The sequence below is a fragment of the Scyliorhinus torazame genome, chromosome 18 (assembly GCF_047496885.1).
Source record: "Scyliorhinus torazame isolate Kashiwa2021f chromosome 18, sScyTor2.1, whole genome shotgun sequence".
Classification (NCBI taxonomy): Eukaryota; Metazoa; Chordata; class Chondrichthyes; order Carcharhiniformes; family Scyliorhinidae; genus Scyliorhinus; species Scyliorhinus torazame.
The window spans coordinates 49,197,975-49,222,053 of NC_092724.1; the positions used below are offsets into that span (position 1 = coordinate 49,197,975).

Here is a 24,079-nt window from a genome sequence, read left to right on the forward strand (position 1 = left end):
ATAATTAACTCTCCACAATTAAGTTGAACAAATCTCTTGCTCACAAATTTGATTATCATTGTTCTGTGGAGCAGGTCAACATTTCTACCATGAGGGTGCATTCTTTCTTTGGCTTTCTGCAGAGTCCTGTGGTCAGGCTGTGACTGATGTGACTGCATTATATAAGTGTCACATTATACTAGCAAATCATCCATGGTGTTTCTCATGGTAAGTCAGATGATAAGCTATTTTATAAGAAGAGGAGCATTATACCATTTAACACACCATATATCATTCTGTTGCTAAAGAGGATCAGTGTGTAACCTGACCCATCCATTTTGAGTCTGCAAGGTCTTATTGCTGGGAGTAGGTATATCGTGAGGTCAGTTAAAGGATATTTTCTGTTGCTGAACAAACAAGTAGCAATGACTGGCTCTCCTCTTCTTTTCTTTATTACTGTGACACAATAATTTACATATGGTGACAAAATAAGATATCTGAATTGTGACAGGCGCATCTCAAAGCTAGTTTAATATGCACTGCGTACTCATCTTTATTCAAAGTTATTAAATCAAATTATCTCTGAATTTAAATTGAAGCCTTGCAAAAAGAATCTTCCCCTTAGTATTAAAATTCCTTAATTGCACTGCTCGCTAATTCATTATTTCTTCAAGCAAACCATGACTTTAAGTTAGCAGAAATATATATTCAAGATGTGTATATGTAGTATGTGATGTTTTTTGTGTGTAGTCTGCATGTGTAGTTTTGTGTGTGCATGTGTATATATAGTGTGTTTGTATTTTATGTGTATGTGTGTATAGTGTGTGTGTGTGGTTTGTTTGTAGTATGGGTATGTGTAGTGCATGGTGTGTGCAGTGCGTTTACATGTGTAGTCTATGTAGCCTGTGTGTATATGCATGTTTGTGTGTGTGCATAGCATGTGTGTTTGTTATGCGCGTGCGTAGTGTGCATCTGCCTGTGTAGTGAGTATATGTGTGTAGTCTGTGTAGTGTATAGTATGTGTGTGTGCGCGTGTGTGTATTGTAGGGTGTATGCCATGTGTGTGTGTAGTATGTGTGTAGTGTCTGGTGTGTGCAGTGTGTGTGTCTGTATGGTGCGTGCAATGTGTGTGTTTAGTCTATGTGTAGTGTATTGTGTGTGGTGTATGCAGTATGTGTGCGAGTATGTGTGTATAGTTTGTGTGTCGTGAATTGTGTATGTGTGCAATGTATGGCGTGTGCAGTGTGTGTGTGTTGTGAATGGTGTGTATTATATGTCTTGTATGCAGTGCATGTGTCATGTATGGTGTGTGTGTGAAATTTGTGGGCGCGTTCTTTGCAAAAGGAAATAACGTCCCCAAGCGAGCACGTTTATCACATGTTTCCTGGCAGTGCCCCTGCCAGTGCCACCTGGTCACCTTGACAGTGCCAGACTGGCACCCAGGTAGCACTGCCAAGGTACCTGGCTGGCACTGCCAGGATCTCAGGCTGGCACTGCCAGGGTACCCAGGTGGCTCCAGCAGTGCCAGGGCACCACCCTACACACAGCCATGCAACTGGGGGCCTCCGATCTCCTTGGAGACCCCCACGAGACAATTTGTGGGGACCAGTACCAAATGCCATTCGCCCGATTGAATCCCAAAGCTTCAGGTTCATCGGGAATCTGCACATTAGCGTAAGGCTTACTGCCTCGCTCTAATATGCAGATTTGGTGATCCCACCCATTGTGGACGCGATTCACCTTGCAATGTCTCGCGAGATTGCATTGAATCTCACAAGGTGTTGCGAGCCAGGGAGATCCCGGGAGCGGGGTCTATCGGCTTTCAACAGCTACGTTACGCCATGGTGAGTTGCTTTTCTGGTGTAGCGTGGTTGGGGGATCGCGGTGTGTGTGTTTTCCCGGCTGTCCTCATTAAACCTGCCATTGACTGATGGCAGGGTACCGCTGAGGGGCAGAGGCCCATCAGCTGGGTAATTGCGGGCATAAAAGTTGGCCCACATAGGAGCTTAGGCAGAGAATCCCAGCTAGGATCTGGATTGTGACCTGTAAATTGTTTGCTTTAACAATAAATTGTTTTTGTTTTACTCGCATACCTGACTCCTCTGTGACCACTAAATTGGCGATGAGGTTAAAGTGGTGCTACGTTCGGCACTGCTAACAGTTTGAAGCACAGCCTCCTCCTCTCTTCGTACCACAATAAGGTTTGCATTATTTCAAAAATGACGCTCTAAGATACGATGTGTTCGACACAAGTGTGGAGGACTGGATGACTGGACGCAATACGCAGGGCGTATGTGGTATTTCTTAAGGCTAATGCTATAGCCGGAGATGAACAACAGATAGTGATCTTTCTGACCACCTGTGGTTAAAAAAAGTCTGACGTACCCCGCAGCCCCGACTCCAATATTTGAAGACCTGGTAACATTGATGCCGAACCACTATGACCCCAAGCCATAGGCTATAGTACAGCGGTACCATTTCAATACGGTTGACAGGATCCCAGGGGAGTCTATTTCTGAGTTCTTGATACACTTATGAACATTAGCTGAATTCTACAACTGTGGTCCAGCACTTCCTGAGATGCTGCGGGACCGACTAGTATGTGGAGTGAACAACTGGCGACTCAGCCCTTGTTGGACATTAAAAAAGCCGTGGAGATCTCGCTCTCATGCGAAAGTGCAGACAAGGAATCCCGGAACTCCAGGGGACATCAAGGATGGAGGTAAACAGCATGGCATGCGCACCATCCTGGTGCACGGCACCTCCTGGGACTCTACCCTGGCCCGAGCACTGTCGAGGATGGGTCCATGGGTTTAGGGCCTTGAAAACCAGGCCGGATCCCTTCTCCGAATCGGTAGAGGGCGACACTTGTGGCACTTGCCACCCTACCCGAGGCAGGCGCCAGCCCAGAACCTGGACTTTCCACGTGGACCAACGTGAGGATGAAGACTGCATGCAATTGAACTGCATCGCAGCGCCAACAGTTGGGTCCATTCGGATCACCGTTCAAGTGAACAGGCACCCGCTGGAGATGGAGTTGGACACGGGAGCCACAGTTTCGGTCTTCGGGAGGCAAATGTTTCAGAAAATTAAGACCAGGGTGCAAAGGTTGAGTCTGCGAGACACAGCAGTGAGACTTGCAACATATACAGGGGAACCCCTCATCACAGCAGGGACAACGATGACTCCCGGTGTCCTCTGGACAGCAATCCATTCGGCTGCCATTGATTATAGTGAAGGGCCCCGGATTGAGACTACTGGGTCGTGACTGGCTGCAACGAATCTTCCGGGTGGGCACCGGAGGTGTTGGGAAAGTACCCTAAGGTTTTTCAAGCAGACTTGGGTAAGATCAAAGGAACCATGGTCAAAATACAAGTGGACCCTGAAGCACAGCCTAAAAACCTCCGGGCCCAGCTGTTCCCCTACGCATTGCTGGTGAAAGTCGAGACTGGATTCGGCCGACTAGAGGGCCTCGGGATTATATGGCCGCTACGGTTTTCTGATTGGGCAGAGCCAGTAATCCCAGTACTTCAGCCAGACAAAACTGTTCGACTGTGCGGCGACTATAAATTAACCATGAATAAGGACAGGTGCCCAAGGCCAAAATTGAAGATTTGTTTGCAAAATTAGCTGCGGCTCATTCCTTTACTAAGCTCAACTTGAGCCACACACATCTGTAGCTGGAGATGGACGCAGAGTCCAGACATTGTGACTGTTAATACACTCAGGGACCTTTACGGGTCTACAAGGCTGACATTTGGAGTGTCATCAGCTTGTGCCACTTTTCAATGTGTCATGGAGAATACCGTCTGAAGGCTGCCGTGGGTGGCGGTCTATTCGGACAACATTTTGATCACCAGAGCCACAGAGCATCTGAGCAACTTAGCCGAGGTCCTCCGCCAATTTTCTGAAATGGGCATACGCCTCACAAGGGGCAAGTGTGTTTTCCAAGCCAAGGAAGTTATCTACTTGGGATACTGCAAGAACCGGAATGGATTGCATCCCTTGGAAGAGAAGGTGTGAGCGATTCAACAAGCTCACAATCCGAAAAATGCAACTGAACTGTGCTCCTTTTAGGACTCGTAAATGATTACTGAAAGTTTATTATTTGCCTGGCGCCCCCCCCCCCTCCCCCCTTACATGCTTTGCTGAAAAAGTACTAGGAGGGGCATGGAGTGCACCTCAGGAGAAAGCTTTTGCCCCCCGACTAAAAAGACAGTTGATGCCATTACAACCCTGCAAAACTGTTGTTGGCCAGGTGCGATGCCTCGCAATATGGCATTGGTGCCATGTTGTCACACCGTGTGGACGACGGCCGATCACATTTGCATCCAGGACAATGGTTGCGGCAGAGCGTAATTATACTCCGATTGAAAAGGGTGATTTGGCGGTAGTGTTCAAGGTGAAAACGTTTCACCGGAACGCATATGTACGTCACTTCACTGTCGTGATGGACCACAAGCATTACTGGGACTCTTTAAAGAATACAAGGCAATTCCACTGATAGCGTCCACCATGATCCAAAGGTGAGCCCTATTATTAGTGGTGTACAAATATACATTCGAGAATCGTCCAGGGACGCAGATTGCGAATGCAGATGTGTTGAGCAGGCTCCCACTGCCAACACACACCCCATCTCCTCCCAGAACTGACAAAGTCATCACCACGCTGATATTCATGCATTCTTTGCTGGTCATCATTACCCAAATCAGCGATAGGATGCCTCATTGTCAAAAGCCCGCCATGTTGTATTGTTGGGAGATCAGCAGCGAAAGCAGCCCACTGACTTGCTGCCAAGATGTTGGGGCTCAGTGTTGCGGAAGGCATTCTTCTGTAGAAGTTCCGCGTTGTGTTCTCACACTAGGGCCGAGACCCTATACTACGGAATCTACACAACGGACACCCGCGTGTCTCAAAAAAGAAAACGCTGGCCAGTTTTCAGAGGCTAGAGTCACAATATAAAGGTGAGCCAGCTACAGTGCTGACTTTGTTTGCACTGAGTACTGAATTTGGGTGCATTTGAGTGGTATTGTGAGAGTTTGGTGACTGAGGGATATTAAGGGTTCATTTTTATATAAAGTCTAGTCTTTCTTTTATTTAGTTAATTAACTTAAAAGTTGCTGTTTGGTTTAGAAGAAGGTGAATTTTCAATCAGCTTTAAACAAAGGTTCTACTGGTAGCTACTTGCAGCTGGAGCTTGTTAATTAGTTAATCGGATTAGGCCAGTTTTCAGAGGCTAGAGTCAAAGTATAAAGGTGAGCCAGCTACAGTGCAGACTTTATTTGCACTGAGTGCTGAATTTAGGTGCATTTGAGTGCTATAGTGAGAGTTTGGTGACTGAGGGAGTGCTGAATTTGGGTGCATTTGAGTGCTCTCGTGAGAGTTTAGTGACTGAGGGAGTTAGGTAAGGAGGGAGTAAGGTGTACCTTTCATTTCATTTCCTACATTTCCTCAAAGAGCGTGAAGGGAGCCGGGAGTTTACAGAAAGTGCAGCCGACTGGGAGCAGAGTCGGAGGGTGGAGTTCCAGTTGATCCACAGGGCAGTTTTATTCTGTAAGGTTAGAGGGGATGGAGGCTAGGGCAGTTGCATGCTCCTCCTGTAGGATGTGGGTGGTGAGGGATACCACCGGTATCCCCGCTGACTATACCTGCGGGAAGTGCACCAAACTCCAGCTCCTCCGAGACCGCGTTAGGGAACTGGAGCTGGAGCTGGATGAACTTCGGATCATCCGGGAGGCAGAGGGGGTAATAGAGAAGAGTAACAGGGAGGTAGCCACACCCAAGGTACAGGACAAGAGTAGCTGGGTTACAGTCAGGGGAAAGAAAACGAACGGGCAGACAGTTCAGGGATCCCTCGTGGCCGTTCCCCTTCAAAACAAGTATACCGTTTTGGATGCTGTTGGGGGGGACGGGGGGGGGGGGACGACCTACCGGGGGAAGGCCCTAGCGGCCAGGTCTCTGGCACTGAGTCTGGCTCTGTGGCTCAGAAGGGAAGGGGGGAGAACAGAAAACAATAGTGATAGGAGACTCTATGGTTAGGGGAATAGATAGGAGATTCTGTGGTTGCGAGTGAGACTCCCGGAAGGTATGGTGCCTCCCGGGTGCCAGGGCCAGGGATGTCTCGGATCGCGTCTACAGGATTCTTAAGGAGGAGGGGGAGCAACCAGAAGTCGTTGTGCACATAGGCACCAACGACATAGCTAAGAAAAGGGATGAGGATCTAAAAAGTGATTTTTGGGAGTTAGGTTGGAAGCTAAAGAGCAGGAAAAGCAGAGTAGTGATCTCAGGATTGCTACCGGTGCCACGTGCAAGTGAGACAAGGAACAGAGAGCAAGTGCAGCTGAACACGTGGCTACAGGGCTGGTGCAGGAGGGAAGGCTTCAGATATGTGAATCATTGGGTATCTTCTGGTGAAGGTGGGACCTGTACATGAAGGTCAGATTGCACCTAAATTGGAGGGGCACCAATATCCTGGGTGGGAGGTTTGCTAGAGCTCTTCGGGAGGGTTTAAACTAGTTTGGCAGGGCAATGGGAACCAGAGCAATGGATCAGAGGATAGGGGAGCTGTTGAACAGGCAGAAATAGTATGCAGCAAGTCTGTGAGGAAGGATAGACAGTTTATAGGGCAAAGTTGCACTCAGTGGAATGGGTTAAAGTGTGTCTGTTTCAATGCAAGGAGTGTCAGGAATAAGGGAGATGAACTTAGAGCATGGATCAGTGCTTTGGAACTACAGTGTTGTGGCCACGACGGAGACATGGATTTCACAGGGGCAGGAATGGTTGTTAGATGTTCTGGGGTTTAGATGTTTTCAGAAGAATAGGGAGGGAGGTAAAAGAGGAGGGGGAGTGGCACTGTTAATTTGGGAGTGCACCACAGCTTTAGAAAAGGGGGTAGTTGAGGAGGGTTTGTCTACTGAGTCAGTATGGATGGAAGTCAGAAACAAGCAAGGAGCAGTCACTTTATTGGGAGTTTTGAGGATGTGACGAGGCACATTGATGAAGGTTGGGCAGTGAAAGTGGTGTATATGGATTTCAGTAAGGCATTTGATAAGGTTCCCCATGGTAGGCTCATTCAGAAAGTTAGGGGGCATGGGATACAGGGAAATTTGGCTGTCTGGGTACAGAATTTGTTGGCCGAAAGAAGACAGCGAGTGGTAGTGGATGGAAAGTATTCCGCCTGGAGGTCGGTGACCAGTGGTGTCCCGCAAGGATCTGTTCTGGGATCTCTGCTCTTTGTAGTTTTTATAAATGATTTGGATGAGGAAGTGGAAGGGTGGGTTAGTAAGTTTGCCGATGACACGAAGGTTGGTGGAGTTGTAGATAGTGTTGCAAGTTGTTGCAGGTTACAACAGGACATTGACAGGATGCAGAGCTGGGCTGAGAAGTGGCAAATGGAGTTCAACCTTGATCAATGTGAAGTGATTCATTTTTGAAGGTCGAATTTGAATGCTGAATACAGGGTTAAAGACAGGATTCTTGGAAGTGTGGAGGAACAGAGGTATCTTGGGGTCCACGTACATAGATCCCTTTAAGTTGCCACCCAGGTTGATAGGGTTGTTAAGAAGGCGAATAGTGTGATGGCTTTCATTAATAGAGGGATTGAGTTTAAGAGCCGTGAGGTTTTGCTGCAGCTTTATAAAACTCTAGTTAGACCACACTTGGAATATTGTGTCCAGTTCTGGTCACCTCATTATAGGAAGGATGTGGATGCTTTAGAAAGGGTACAGAGGAGATTTACCAGGATGCTGCCTGGACTAGAGGGCATGCCTTATGAAGAAAGGGTGAAGGAGTTAGGGCTTTTCTCACTGGAGCGAAGAAGGCAGAGAGGTGACTTGATAGAGGTGTACAAGGTGATGAGAGGCGTGGATAGAGTGGATAGCCAGAGACTTTTCCCCAGGGTGAAAATGGCTGTCACAAGAGGACATAATTTTAAGGTGATTGGAGGAAGGTATAGGGGAGTTGTCAGAGGCAGGTTCTTTACACAGAGAGTGGTGGGTGTGTGGAATGCACTGCCAGCAGAGGTGGTGGAGTCAGAGTCATTAGGGACATTTAAGCGACTCTTGTACAGGCACATGGACAGCAGTAAATTGAAGGGGTGTAGGTCAGGTTGATCTTAGATTAGGATAAATGGTCGGCACAACACCGTGGGCTGAAGGGCCTGTACCGTGCTGTACTGTCCTATGTTCTATGTAGCTACGTGTGGTGGCCAGGCCTGGATGGAAAACTAGAACAGCTGGCTCAACAGTGTGTTCTGTGCCAAGAGCAGCTGAAACTCCCGCCTGCCACGTCACTTCGTCCATGGAAATGGTCGGTCCGGCCTTAGGCGTGTCTTCACCCCGATTTTGCCGGGACTTTCCAGGAATCCATGTTCCTGCTTCTAGTAGATGCACATTCCAAGTGGCTGGAGGTCCATAAGATGTCCTCCACTACATCGAGAGCGACGATTGAGAAGCTCCGGCTCTCTTTTAGCACTCATGGCACTGCGGAGATGCTGGTCATGGATAACAGTATCCCCTTTACCAGCGAAGAGTTCGGGGATTTCATGAAGGCCAATGGAGTACATCCACACAGCCCCATATCATCCATCCTTCAATGGGCTGGCTGAAAGGGCAGTGCAAACTTTTAAAAGGGGCCTGAAGAAACAGTCTCTGGAGTCCCTGGGAACATGGATGGCTGGATTTCTATTTTGCAGTCGCACCACACCGCATGCCGTAACTGGCGTAACACCAGCAGAACTGTTAATGGGCCAACATCTCAGGACCTGCCTCAGCCTCATGTTTCCGATATTGGCGGAATCAGGAACAGCGGGGCGTAGCCCGGACGGGCGAGCACAGACCAGGCAGTTCAGACCAGGTGATGCGGTTCATGTTTAGAACTTCAGCGACGGCACCAAGTGGGTTCCTGGATCGATGGTGTGGCGAACATTGCCAGTCTCTTACCAGGTGTGGACGCAAGAACGAACAATGAAGGAATATTTTGACCACCTCAGGGGCAGGAAATCAGCATTGCTCTACACCACTCCGGAGGAAACAGCTTCTAAACACATCGGCCGCACCCAAGCAAGCTTCAGGGCGTCGCCCCCCTGGGGTGGGGGTGGGGGGGTCCAACACAGAGTTGCGAGAGGTCATTGACTCAAATTTGGAGACCCAGGCATTGGAAGTTTCTACATTGAGCAGGCCAGGAATCATCCTCCAGTAGTGATACACTCCAGGCGGTCAACAAGAAAGCGGTGTTCCCTGGCGCAATACACATCTGCCCATTCCGACTCCACAGGCGCTGGAAGTGCAGCCGCGGGCAAGGAGCAAGCACCCTCCTACTCCACCTTCCTCAGGTGGGTCTTCAGACTTTGGCGGAAAGTGATGTTATAACCCTCTTGGGACCTACGGGAGGGACCGATTAGCCTTCCCGTACGCCTTGTGGAATACGAACTCCCTCCCTGAGGTAATTGATTACGGACATAAAAGCCGACCCTGATAGGAGCCCAGGGAGAGAGAACCTGGCCAGGATCTGGATTGTGACCTGTCAATAGTTTGCTTCAACAAATTGTTTTCATTATACTCTCGTACCTGACTCCTCTGTGACCATTAAAATATCCAATTACCGAATTAGGCAGCAGAAGACATTCTGATGATTCACAACTGTTTTATTGTGATACTATGGACGGGGTTTTCCAGTCGAACTCGCCCAAGACCGGAAATTGCAGCCCGTACAAACTTTTAAATGGTCCGTCAAATTTTCCGCCCCACCCGCAACAATACCCACGGCGGGCGGGACTGGAAAATACTCATCTCCACTCTTTGTTTCTGGACTCTCTCCCTGTCCAGAAGCAACCCCCTAATGGCGAAAGACTCACCTCTTAAATGCTGGCTTCAATGAGCATCACTTACTCGCAATTCACTCGGTAGCTAGCCCTGGTTTACTCTTAATCTAACACTGTCATCCAGAAGATCAATTCTACCATTTTTTCCATTACAGAATCTAACTGTTTCTTAAATGAATCCAATGTGCTGGTTTCAACCTTTCTTGCAATGTAAATAACTCCTTCCCATCATCTGTACGAATGAAGTCTGCCCTTCACACCCCTCTTTGCCCTGTGGCCCTGGCATATTTCAGATATATCAGATCAGTCATAATCTCATTGAACGACAGAGCAGGCTCGATGGGCCAAATGACCTACTTCTGCTCTTGCGTCTTATGGTCTTACATTTGAACATATTGAGCTCCATTTATTCCTTTATCCTTTAAGGTTTTTTTGTTTTACATACTTCAATAAGCCCTGTCTGATAGTGTTTTCCAAGACTAAAGAATGACAGTTTATCAAGTCTTTGCTCATTTCTCATCCCTTGAACACTAGCAATTTGTCTCTGTGTTTTCCTCCGCGGAACTCCGAGCGTTCTATACATTGCAACTGCCAGACTCTCTCTCTTTTTTATTCTGATGACCTTTTACATGATGCTGACAAGCTTGCATTCGTTGCTTAACCCCAGTTAGTCTGAAATGGATCTTCTGGTGTTCGAGGGGTGCATTGTGAGGAAAGGGTGGGTAAGATGTGGCTCCTCCATCTTGGAAAAATTACATATCAGAAAGTGCCTCATGACACAGGGAGGTTCGCGCACAAAGCAATTGAAGATGGTTCAGCCTGGGGTACTGCCAAAGGAATGGCAATGTGATGACTATGGTTGTGTCGTAGTTACGGCTCTGGACACTGGGTCCATAAAAAATTTCAAATCTGAAATTGGCAGATTTTATTAGAGGTAACGAGGGATGCGGATCAAAGACCTTAAGATACAGCTCAGCCAAGATCTAAATAAATGACATACTTGGAATGTCTGAATAGCCTTGCCTGTTCCTACATCACCATGTTGAGCACCCTAAAGGTAATAACTTCAAATCTAATATGGCAAGTTCTGAAGTTGATTTCAAGAAACCAATTTATTTTTGTCATGGCTCTAAAAATAAATGAATTATTTGGAAAACTCAACTTCTCCACTTAATGTCCTTCAGGAGGGAGGATCTGCAACCCCACAGGTGATTTCAGTCCAACACAAAGTGTTTGACTGTCATTTGGTAGCGCAGAACTTGAATATTGCTGAAAAGAGAGACATGTCACTGAAACTTTTCATCTTACACATATCAGGACAAATGCAAGAATGCCAAATTTCAAACGATCGCGACAATTTATACGCCAAGAGAAAAAGGAGCTGATTGGTTGACAACTCAACTCTGATAAGCTGAGGCATTGCCATGGAGAAAGCAACAGTGAAACAAGAGACTCCCCAATCTCCTGGGTAATACAATAAAGGTGCAAACGCATGACACCGATATTGGGTGCACCAAAGCTATTCTGCAGGACAATAATAATAATCTTTATTGTTACAAGTAGGCTTAACGCTGCAATGAAGTTACTGTGAAAAGCCCCTAGTCACCACATTCCGGCCTGTTCGGGTACACAGACGGAGAATTTAGAATGTCCAATTCACCTAACAAGCACGTCTTTTGGGACCTGTGGGAGGAAACCGGAGCACCCGGACGAAACCCACGCAGACACTGGGAGAACATGCAGACTGCGCACAGACAGTGACCCAAGCCGGGAATCGAACCTGAGACCCTGGCGCTGTGAAGCCAAAGTGCTAACCACTATGCTACTATGCTGCCCGAATGCCAGTCCTGATCTGGTCACTGTTTGCTGTGCATCACACAAATCACAAATGGGCCAAAGCCCACCAATTTCAGACCTTCGGTCTACCTCAAATGACCCTGGAAGAGCAAAGTAATTCAAAAATTTGATCAACAGGTTAAGCAAGCCATTTCACACTGCTACTATGCGGTGGCTATATGAGTGGTATTTTCCACGAACAGGTTGAAGTCATCATTCCAGGAAGACATTGTGCCTGCTACACAATTGAGTGACATCATGTGTGAATTTCAGTGCGAATGGAATGTCAGGTACATAGGCCATATGTCCCTGTGATTGACTGATCGCATAAAACAGAGGGTGGGATTTTCTCACCCCAGAGCCGGGCCGGAGAATTGCCGCGACCGGCGCAAATCGGGCCACGCCGCTCGGCATCCATCCACCGATTCTCCGGAGAGCAGAGAATTGGCGCCGGCGCGGTCGGGGGCCGCTCTGCGGGGCCTCCCCGGCGAGTCTCGGTCCGGGATGGGCCGGGCGGCCACGCTAAAAAAAGTCAAGTCCTGCCGGAGCCGTCCACACCTGCTCTTAGCCGGCGAGACTTTCGGCGTGGATGCATCTGGGCGTGGCATGGTTGGGGGTCCAACCCCAGGGGGTGCCTCCGCTATGGTCTGGCCCGCGATCGGGGCCTACCAATCGGCAGGCCAGCCTCTCGAGCTGGGGGCCTCTTTTGTTCCGCGCCGGCCCCTGTAGCCCTACGTCATGTTGCGTCGGGGCCGGCGCGGAGAAGGGAGTCACCGCGCATGCGCGGCAATTGCGCCGGTCCCACTGCGCATGCACGCGTTGGCGCCGGTCCCACTATGCTTGCGCGAACTCCGCGCCGCCTATCTGACGCCGGGAACGGCAGCTAGAGCGGCGTGAGTCACTCCAGTGCCGTGCTGGCCCCCTTTAGGGGTCAGAATTGCTGCTCCTGAAGCCATGTTGATACCTTTGAGAAACGCGACGGCATTTACAACAGCGTCAACGCTTAGCCTCCGTATCAGAGAATCCCACCCAGAATGTTCCTTTGGTTATTTGTAACAGGTAGCGAGGGCAGACCATACTCGACCAGACCGCACTTGCAGAAACCAACACAAAATGGGCAGCTCCAAATTGGACAGCACGGCCGCATAGTGGTTAGCACAGTTGCTTCACAGCTCCAGGGTCCCAGGTTCGATTCCCAGCTTGGGTCACTGTCCGGAGCCTGCACTTTCTCCCTGTGTCTGCGTGGGTTTCCTCCGGGTGCTCCGGTTTCCTCCCACAGTCCAAAGTTGTGCAGGTTAGGTGGATTGACCATTCTAAATTGCCCTTCGTGTCCAAAAAGGTTGGGTGGGGTTACTGGGTTACAGTGATAGAGTGATGGTGTGGGCTTGGGTACTCTTTCCAAGGGCCAGGACAGACTCAATGGGCTGAATGGCCTTCTTCTGCACTGTAAATTCTATGAAATTCCATGAATTATGTCTACCGTTCGATGTGATTCAGCAATTGGACAGCACTTTTCAAATAATCAAGAGTGCACTAATATCTACGCTGACGATCGATTTAAGATTATCAATGAAGCTCATTTACTGGAAGGCGACATACTTTCACATGCAGGGACCCATTCTCTGTAAACAACAGGCAAGCTTTGAGCTTTTTCAAAAAATTGCCCTGAGCTCGGGGAGCTTATAGCTCCTGGTTGCCTTCTCCATGACAATCCTCATTTAATCTGAGTCATCATATCACCCAATCAGCACCCTTTTTTCCTCCAATATAAATTGTTGCGATTGTTTGAAATTTGGCATTCTTGTGTTTGTCCTGATGAGTATAAGACAAACAGCTTTGGCAACATGTCTCTCCTTTCAACAATATTCAAGTAAGTGATTCTTAATGCCTTCTGAATTGATCCAAGAACCACTTTGTTTAAAGCAGGAACCTCATGTCAGTTTAAGGTAGGCAATACAAGGGGTAGCACGGTGGCGCAGTGGTCAGCATTGCTGCCTCACGGCGCCGAGGTCCCAGGTTCGATCCCAGCCCCGGGTCACTGTCTGTGTGGAGTTTGCACGTTCTCCCCGTGTTTGCGTGGGTTTTGCCCCCACAACCCAAAGATGTGCAGGGTAGGTGGATTGGCCATGTTAAATTGCCCCTTAATTGGAAAAAATTGATTGGGTACTCTAAATTTATTTTAAAAAAGATAGACAACACATTTGACCTTGCTGGCTTGGCTACATGTGGAAAACAAAATCAACGTCCTACACTGCTTGGTCTCCGACCAGAACGAGTGTCTTCCTGGAGCAGGTATGATTGTTGCCATTGGAGGGTTTCTCTGTTGACTCTCATTAACTGCAGTTAGCTTACAAGTCACTGGTGCTGGAATCAACACAATCCTGCCTTGCTATGAAGAACAGCTACTCGCACCCTTCCTCTGGCATTTAGGTTTCAAATCTATGTCTGGATCAAAGCTGCAATGAATTTAGGGGCCAAGTGATTCTGGTAGGAACAGAAACGAACGTCTTTGAGCAGGTGAGCGGATATTCGAGACGTTGCTGATCTGAAGGATATACATTCAGAATGAACTTAATGAAAATCGCTTATTGTCACAAGTAGGCTTCAATTAAGTTACTGTGAAAAGCCCCTAGTTGCCACATTCCGGCGCCTGTTTGGGGAGGCTGGTACGGGAATTGAACCGTGCTGCTGGCCTGCCTTGGTCTGCTTTAAAAGCCAGCTATTTAACCCAGTGTGCTAAATCAGACCCTGGAACTCTTCTCAGCGGCTTTGCGTCATTTATTACCAACTCACATTGGTTTAAGTGCAGAGAGTAGTTTAATCCATGATGGTGAACTTGTAGCAAAGAGAGAGAGTGCAATTGCAAAATGATAATGAACCCAATGCATCTGTTCCCTGCCGCAACCCCCTCCCCACCGCCCCCACCCCCTCTGCCCACAACCATACACAGCCAGGTTTTATGGACAGGAATGGCTGACCCCCCTCCAGCATGTGGTGGACCCCAACCAGGCGCGTGGAACGGTAACTTGGTTTTTTGCATTTAATAGGAAAGCTGGTGCATTCACAGCGTTTGCACATCCATGAACAAAGCCAAATAAAAGTATCCGACATCTCTAACATTTCAGAATCAGCCAACAGGAATGAGATAAATATTCCTCCCTTGTTGGCTGCTAAGAACCCTACGTGAAGGCATTTCTGGCAGAGCTACACTAGTTAGCTGTTGGCTCGAGTCCACAACACAGGCTGTGATTTCGTTATAACTGCTCGATAGAGAGTCAGGTTGCTTTGCTGATATGCCAAGGGTTTCCCATCTTTATAAATTGGACTTCTCTCAATATAACACAATACGCAGCCTGCTCCCAACAGCACTGTTTACATAATGAGGCTTAATTTGGATTTTATCTGAGCTAAATATTTAATAGCCAAGCTAAATAAATGCTTTTGAATGTTATTTCCCCCCCCCCCCCCCAACCCACCGCATTAGTCTTTCGATGCATCCTAATAGAAGTTTGAATTCTTCATTTATAAACTTCCACTTTCCAGGATGTCAAGTGAATTAGAAAATGGGTTATATTCACTCAGACGATGACCACACTTTCAACTTTTCGCATCAGGAGGCAGCTCAATTGAATGCAGCGGAAATAAATATAAATAGAGCAAAGCAAATAGGTTTTTTTCAGGCTTTTACATAGGGTCCAATTTACAAGCCCACCTGTAAAATCTATTCACTTTCATGTAAGCTGTGAGGAGGACATAAAGAGGATGTGGAGGAATATAGGTTACGTGAGTGGGCAACAAGATTGCAGATGTTGTTTAATGTGGGGATATGTGAATTATTCATCTGGGTAGTGAGAATGGAAAAGGAGAATTTTTTTGAAAAGGCACAAAACTTTTAAATGTTGATGGTCAAAGAGACTTGTGTGTACTTGTACAAGGAACAGAGAATGTTAGCGCTCAGATCCAGCAAGCAATTGGAAGCTAACTAACATGTTGGCATTTATTGCAAGGGGAGTTACAGGAATAAGGAAGTCTTGCTACAATTGTATAGGTCTTTGGTAAGACAACCCCTGGAGTACTTTGTGCAATTTTAGCCTCAATATCCAAGGAAAGCTATACTTGCTTTAGAGACCATACAGCAAATGTTCACTAGATAGATTCCTGGGATAAGAGGGGTGATTTGTCGTGAGAAATGGAGGAAATTGAGCCTCTAAACTCTTTGGAGTATGAAAAGGGTGAGCGAAGTGCACAAGATTGTGAAGAGACTACACTGGATACACACTGGGAATCTCTAACGCAACCTCAGAATAAGGGGCGGATCATTTAGGAGTGAGACGAGGGGATTCAATCAAAGGGTTATGAATCTTTGGAATTTTCTCCACAAGAGGCCTCTTGATGCTCCGTTGTTGAGTATTTTCAAGGTTGAGATAGATAGGTTTTTCATTTCTCGGGGAATAAAGGGATATGGGGAACAGGCTGGAAAGTGGAGTTGGCAGAGCAGGTTCGAGGGGCCATATGGTCTACTCCTCCTATTTCTTATGTTCTTAAGCTCAGTATCAGCCATTTGGCCGAGTTGGTTTGTGACATTGTTTATTCTTCATAAGCCTCCCCCTCCAAACATCTTCATTTAATCAAATTAGCATCAAGTTCTATTCTTATCTCCCTCATGTGTTTACCCAGTTTCTTGTCAGAAATTAAGGGGGTGAGGGATAAGACAATCTCTTCATAATTTTTAGTCAACCCAACTCAGTTTTCAAAGGGCCAAGAGAAGGGGCCAGAGTTTATTTTTGGACAACTCCTCCTAATTTAGCCTCTGGCTACATAATTGAAGAAGGTTTTAAGCAAGGATCTGACTCAGCATTTTCTTTTCCTGTTTATTGAAGCATTCCGGGATCTGCCATCTGTGCCTTCGACATGGAGCAGATTTCCAGCAATTTTGATGGACGTTTCAAGGAGCAGAAATCTCCAGAGTCTATATGGACGCCAGTTCCTGAGGAATTGGTTCCAAAGCCAAGGTAAGACAAGAACACACAATGCATTAAAATATGTCCACCTGAAGGTGAGACGAAATTGCTGCAAATAAAATGCTTTCTATTTATCGTGAGCGCTGAGCTGTCAAAAGTAAAATTCAACACAACTAGATTGATACAACTGAGTGACTTGCTGGGCAATTTCAGTGGGCGTTTGAGAGTCAACCACATTGCTGTGGGTCTGAAGTCACGTGTAGGCCAGACCAGGGAAGGACAGTAGATTTTCCTTTCCTAAAAGACACCAGATGAGCTTTTATGACAATTGGCAGTGGTTTTGTGGTCACCATGACTGAGATTGGTTTATAATTCCAAATTTATAAATGTATTTTAAATTCCACCAGCTGCTGTTGTGGGATTTGAATTCATGTCCCCAGAGAATTAGCCTGGGCCCCTGGATTACTCATCCAGTAACATTGCCATTATGCCACCATCTTATCCCCAAAATTCCATATGCAGCAAGACCCAGACAGCATTCGGGCTTAGGCACCACACAAGAGCCAGTCATTGACCATCTCCAACAATAGAGAATCAAACCATCTCTCCTTGACATTAAATGGCATAACTGACTGAATTCCCCCACTATCAACATCCTGGGGGTCACCGTTGACCAGAAACTGAACTGGATGAGCCATATAAATACTGTGGCTACAAGAGCAGGTCAAAGGCTGGAAATTCTGTGATGAGTAACTTATCACCTGACTCTCCAAAGCTACAAGGCACAATCAGGAATGTGATGGAATACTCTTCACTTGCCTGGCTAAGCACAGCTCCAACAACCTCATGAAGCTCGGCACCATCCAGGCCAAAGCCCACTTGATTGGCCCATTCTCCACCATAAACATTCACTCACTCCACCATTGATGCACAGTAGCAACCGTGTGTACCATCTAGAAAATGCATTGCAGCAACTCACCAAGCCTCCTTCAACAGCACCTTCCAAACCCACAATCTCTACCACCTAGAAGGACAATGATAGCAGATGCATGGGAACACCACCACACCCAGATTTCCCCTCCAAGCCATGTTCCATCCTCACTTGGAACTTATAGTTGTTCCTTTACTTGCCGCTTGGTCAAAATTCTGGAATGTCCTTCCTAGCAGAATTGTGGTGTATCTACACCACATGGATTCCGGGCAAGAAGGTGGCTCACAAGGGCGGCATGTGGCGCAGTGGTTAGCACTGGGACTGCGGCGCTGAGGACCCGGGTTAGAATCCCGGCCCTGGGTCACTATCCGATTGGAGTTTGCACATTCTCTCCACGTCTGCGTGGGTTTCATTTTCACAACCCAAATATGTGCAGGTTAGGTGGACTGGCCACGCTAAATTGCGCCTTAATTGGAAAAAAAAATAATTGGGGACTCTAAATTTATTTTAAAAAAGAAGGTGGCTCACCATCACCTTCTCAAGGGTTAGGCAATAATTTCTGGTCTTGCTAGCGACACTCACTTCCCATGAATTAATAAAAAGAAAGATTATAGCTTACTTGATTCTAACCAAGTAACACAACTGTGAAGGAACCTCAGAGAGCACTGCCCACTGCACTAGTGTAGCATTTCTCCATTTTAGACAATCTAGTGGCTTTTCTGAGTAAGATTGGAATCTCAAACCTGGCTTAGGGCCCACCTTAAGGGTGTGGATAACCAGCCCACATGAAACAGTCACACCCTGCCCACTCAATTGCGAGTTGGGGATTCAGATCGCCGTCATTCCCATCATGATAGACCTGTTTTTCTACAAGACGTGATTCCCGGCACCTCTCAGGAGTTCATAACCATGAGGGAGCCTAATCTGGAGTTGGGATCCTATTGCTAAATTGTTGTCAAGTTGTTGACTTCACATGACCTGAAGTAATGGTGTATGATAAGTTAAATACATTTTTAATACAGTGATTAATGAAAGGGCTTTATTCTTAAAAGATAAATAATTCTTAAATTTACTAGCCTTGTGAAAGTCTTCAGATGCATTTAAGGTCTTTATCCATGGATAACGTGTTTTTGTGCATTCAACAGTTTTGAGATTAAGATTTCAAGGTGTCAGTTTCCCCCGGTGATTTAAACTTTTCTTTGATTGACAGTCCTGCAATTAGTTTAGCTTTTTGAATCCGAGGAGCAGATAACTATTTGTTCCACAGCTTTTAAAAGCTTTGATATATTCAGCTCTATAGGCTTTGTTGACGCTGCTTTAGAATCTGATTATGAATGCTTGCTTGAGTTCCAAGCACCATGAATTGTTTAGCTCAGCAATAGTTATTGATATAGCTGTCAAGGGGAATTTTGATTGATAGTTTTGTGAACAGTTAATAGAGTGGCACAGTGGTTAGCACTGCTACCTCACAGCACCAGGGACCAGGGTTCAATTCCAGCCTTGGGTGACTGCCTGTGTGGAGTTTGCACTTTCTCCCTGTGTCTGTGTGGGTTTCCTCCGGGTGCTCCAGTTCCTTCCACAGTCCAAAGATGTGCATAGTAGGTGGATTGGCCGTGCTAAATTGCCCCTTAGTGTCCAAAGGTGTGCAGTTACGTGAGGTTACAGGGTTACAGGGATAAGGTGGGGAGTGGGCCGAAGTAGGGTACTCTTGAGAGGGTCAGTGGGTTGAATGGCCTCCTTCTGCAGTGTAGTGGATCTATGCTTCTATGGATTTGTTTGTTAAAGAGATTTTTGAATTGCGATTTGTTTATTTTGACAGCTATATGAGCACTTAAGAGGATTTTTTTTTCAAGTGCAATTTCAATGGCTGTGTATTTGATTGCCAGTTTTATGAGTCCCTAAGAAGATTAAAGTTTGTTAAAGTGGTTTTTGAACGGCTGTTTGTTTATCTTAACTGTTTTATGAGCATCTTAAATACACCCATTGTTATTATAGGGCTCATGTGTTCTTTCCATAGTGGATACCGAGTATGTAGGAATGGGAGTATGAAGGGGTCATGGGGGCAATGGAGAAGACATGGGGGATATGAGGAGCCATAAAGGGTGTGGAGGGTCATGAGGAGTTGTTGGGGAGGGGTGGCGGGGGAGGGGAAGTGAGAATTAACGGCTAGACCAGCTAACACTCAGTTACAAAACTGCCAATACCCCAGATAATGGAGTAGGCCTTCTAACCTGCCTGTTTCGGCATCCAACAACCTCCATTCCTGCCTTGGGCCAGCTTCCATGGTGGCCTGCCACACCACCATTTAAACAGTGTGGGCAGCAAATGCCAGGCAGGAGGCAAGATCATGATAACGGGGAATTACCTGACTCCCAATCCCCAGATCAGGATGAAAATCCGGGCCAAGGTGTCAACTGGTATAATGAGTGGAGAAGAAAGGAGGCATGGTCCAAGATTTTGTGGCAGGCTTTTGAAGGAAAAAAGTGTTGCTGGTGAGGTAAGATGATGTTGGGGCGAGAGCTTCAGAAGGCAGAGAGATTCGGACCAAACGAAGGGACTAATGCTGCAAATTTCTTAACAGGGGTGAATACTGACATATTTGTACATCAAAGGCAAGATGTGCTCCATGGGTTAATGGGATTATAAGTAAAAATACCAAAGTGCAATTGGGATAAAATGTCGTTTCATGTCGAGATTTTGCTGGCAGATGGCAAAAAGCAAAGTTGGCACGACCAGAAGATGAAATAAATTGGAGGAAATTCATTCTGCCAATTAAAATAAAGGAAATTTGGCAGTGAGGGTGTGATTTAATGGGGTTTTTTTTAGCATGTGCATTCAGCAGCGGAACAGTTCGGCACTTCAGATGCCAAGGTGGGGATTACCCACTCACCTCCTGCCAGTTTTCACGTAGATGTTGTGTGGAGGTCAACCGGGAATTGCTTGGAGCTTTCCCTGCCTTAATACTCAAACATCACCCTCCTCCCACATTATTTGTGCCCTGCATCCCTTGAACCCCATCCACTAACAAAACCGACAGGAGAAACCAAATGAATAGCAAACCAGACAGATAGGACCTCCAATATACGTCCCATGCCGGTGCAGACACGATGGACTGAAGGGTTTCTTTCTGCACTGTAAAACCCGATGACTCTATGACTGTGATGTGCATCTTCAGGTCACTGTTGATTTGAGATCACTGTTGATTTGAGATGTCCCGTGTTCCAATGTGTGCAGCAACATGAATGTATTTTCTGGCTGGTTAGGACATTGTCACATGTCTGTGATGCACTTTTTTGTCGTCAAATTCATCCATTCTCCCAGAACGAGATCGCCTGGATGCCTCAAACCTAACTGTGGCACAGGATGGTTAAATGTTATCTTTCTGACAGATGGGCAACACATCTGTGGGCCAACAACCTAGCTTATTTTGTGCAATGGACTGAATTTGCCGACAATGTCACTTTTCACTGAATTCTTGTTTCTCACACGTACAGACCCGGCTGCTGTGCAGGACTCGGAACAAAATACAACTCCTCCAACGGGTTTCCAGACGAGATGCTGAACTTTGTGAAGACTCACCCACTGATGGATGACACGGTTCCCTCGCTGAACCATGGACCTTGGATTATAAAGACAACCATCAGGTGAAATTTAGAGACGCAGGCAGCAGAATTATTTAAAAAGAGAAGCCCTATTCGTCTACCTTCATTGTATAATCAGAGATTTTCAATCCATTGTAATCGCTGGCAAGAAAAGTATTGAATTCAGGCTGTGATCGTGCTCTGTGCCCCTTTCCTCTTCTGCCCTTCCTGATTTATGCAGGAATGAAATTATTTTAATTACTTATTCTAGTAATTAAATACCAAATTAAATAATTTAAGAAGTATTTAGGTGAGCACTTGAAATGCCACAGCATACCAGGCCTCTGGCCAAGTTCTGGAAAATAGGATTAGAGTAGATAGAATCCATACAGTGCAGAAGGAGGCCATTCGGCCCATCAAATCTGCACCAAGCCTCTGAAAGAGCACCCTACTGAGGCCAACTCCCCTGCCCCATCCCCACAACCCCATCCAACCTGCTCATCATTTGGACATTAAGGGAAATTTAGCATGGCCAATCCACCTAACCTGTACATCTTTGGACTGCGGGAGGAAACCGGAGCATCCGGAGGAAACCCACGCAAACATGAGGAGAACGTGCAGACTCCATCCAGACAGTCACCCGATGCCAGGATTGAACCAGGGTCCCTGGCGCGATGAGGCAGCAATGCTAACCACTGTGCCACCGTGCTTGATAGGTGCTTGATGACCAGCGGAGACCCGATGGGCCAAAGGGCCTCTTTCTGTTCTGTAAAAACTCTGACTCTAAAAATCTGGAAGTGTCAGGGAGGAGATGTTGGGCAATTTTACATCAATGTGCTTTGGTTTCAGATGGGCACAGTGACCACACAACCCCATTATCAGGTCTCAATCTAACTCCCAAATTATTAGCAACGTGAGAGTCTTCCCCAGAGGTCACCCCACACTGCTTCATGTTCATGTCAGCCACAGATTTAAAACTGCATCTGATGAATGCTTAGGTCATCTTAGCAAGTTTTAGGACTTCATATTGAACCTTTTGAACATGAATACACAGCAGAATACACGGTGGAAGGCGGCAAATAGATACTAAATGTGTACTGTAGCAACGAAGGTTTGAAAGTCTGGTTTTTGCATGCAATTTTAGTCCTAATTATTGATTACCATTATTTAAACTGTCCTGCAGGTACTAAGATACAGACACCTGTAGGCTTAACACTTAAGTGCTACTATGACACCATTCTTACAGAGCTGTGTATGTGCGCTCCACTCACTCATTCCATGGATAATCTGACGGGGTGGGGGGGTGAATTTGTGGAGGTGATTTTGGGGGAGGGGGGGTGGATTAAGAAACAAGTGCCACAGGACAGTTATTCAGAAATGATTCCACTTCCTCCAGCTCTCCCCAGGCAATGGGAAGCCATTTCCCAGTGAAATCCCTCCTTCCTGGCACCAAAGCAGTTTCACTTTGTATATTGGACTTGTCAGTGAAGGGGAAGGTGAGAGCACAGCGGGAGGGACTGATTCAGTCAAATTGACAAGCAGCGACGTCTTTGATCAGTTGCAATAGCTACAGAAATGGACTGGATAAGAGGCTGGCTTGCAAAGCATTGATTCTGCCAGAAAGTGTTATTATTGCTTGACTGGTGAGTCCCAACTGCCTGGGAGGCGGTAAACGCACATTCATTTGCACTTCCCTGCAGTCATCTTTCAGAGCAGAAAGAGAGCAACTTATGCAACTCCACTGGCCCCCTCTGCTGAGAGTGAGGAGCAAGAGGCTTCCCACTGCAACATGCTGCAGCTGTAGCACCAGCTGTCTTCTCTACAGCCATATGCCCCTCTGCAGGGACGAAGGAATGGGCACCCAGTTGCAGGTGGAAGGAGGCGGGACCCCCCAGCCACTTCCAATCATGCCTTCTTGGTTGAAGAAAATGTCATCAGCCTTCTGTCATTATGAGAGCTCACTCCAGTGCAGGCCCTCAGCTTCCTCAGGTGAATCTATACTGGGACATCCAGGGAATAGCTGTCCCAGGTTCTCTCACATTCCTGCTGTTCCTGCTGCCTGAAGAACCCAATTCCTGAAGCACATCGTGTTCCCTTCAAATCGGAACCGTTCCTCTGACAAAAGGCCACGCATCCTAATTGGTCGAAGGCCTGGAGACGGGCTCTTAACGCCTTACTCCGGGGAGGCCCAATATTCCAACCATTGGATTTGTAACCTGCAAATTATGCTAATGACTGGATCAAAAAAAACTAAAGTGGAAAAATTTAGCCCTGGAGTGGGCTTGCTGACACACAACAGCAAGTTTCAGGCTCAAATGAGAGGGAGCACAGGTTCTCCGATGAAGCACAGGAGGTCCTGGTGGAGGAGGGATAGAGGAGAAGGAATATCCTACAATTGCAGAAGGGAAGGAGTCCACCTCCTGCTCCTTGCACTCCCTCATCCAGCAGCTGGTGCTGCTCTGTCTGGCCTCAACCCCTCCTGCCATTCCTTCTGTGAAGTGCCAATGACCAATTACTCCCTTTGTCCTGGTGACTCCTGTAAGGTGTCAATAAGGGGCAGCACAGTGCTCATTCTATTTAGGCAAAGTCCTCAGGGAAATTCCAGAATATATGTTGATAGGGTGTTGGTGATATCTTAAAGTGTCCCAGAAAGTCTCCTGATATGTTTTAATGATAGCCTTCAAACCTCCAGAAGCAAGTGAACATTAAAAGCTGATATGCCTTTAAGTAATGCTGAAAATCCTCTACTAAGTCTAGTTTGCTGCCAATCAGCTGTTCGCTCTTAAAGAGGGAGTTTGGTCAAGTGCTAAGCATCAAAGTGTCATGCAACCTCTTTAATGAGCGTTAGCAGAGAATATTTATTTTATTCATTTACGGGATGTGGGCATCGCTGGCTAGGTCAGCATTTGTTGCCCATCCCTAATTGCCCTTGACAAGGTGATGGTGAGCTGCCTTCTTGAACCGCTGGAAG

The 24,079-nt window shown here is 46.8% G+C and overlaps 1 protein-coding gene across 2 annotated transcripts in view; it reads left to right on the forward strand.

The window, feature by feature from the left end:
* Positions 1-24,079, forward strand: part of sema6bb (sema domain, transmembrane domain (TM), and cytoplasmic domain, (semaphorin) 6Bb) — an 809,283-nt gene that overhangs the window by 698,172 nt on the left and 87,032 nt on the right. For both annotated transcript variants that reach the window (XM_072482724.1, XM_072482723.1), the window contains 2 exons: positions 16,516-16,647; positions 21,022-21,171. In XM_072482724.1, the coding sequence (XP_072338825.1) occupies positions 16,516-16,647; positions 21,022-21,171 (282 nt within the window). The remainder of the gene's footprint in view (positions 1-16,515; positions 16,648-21,021; positions 21,172-24,079) is intronic.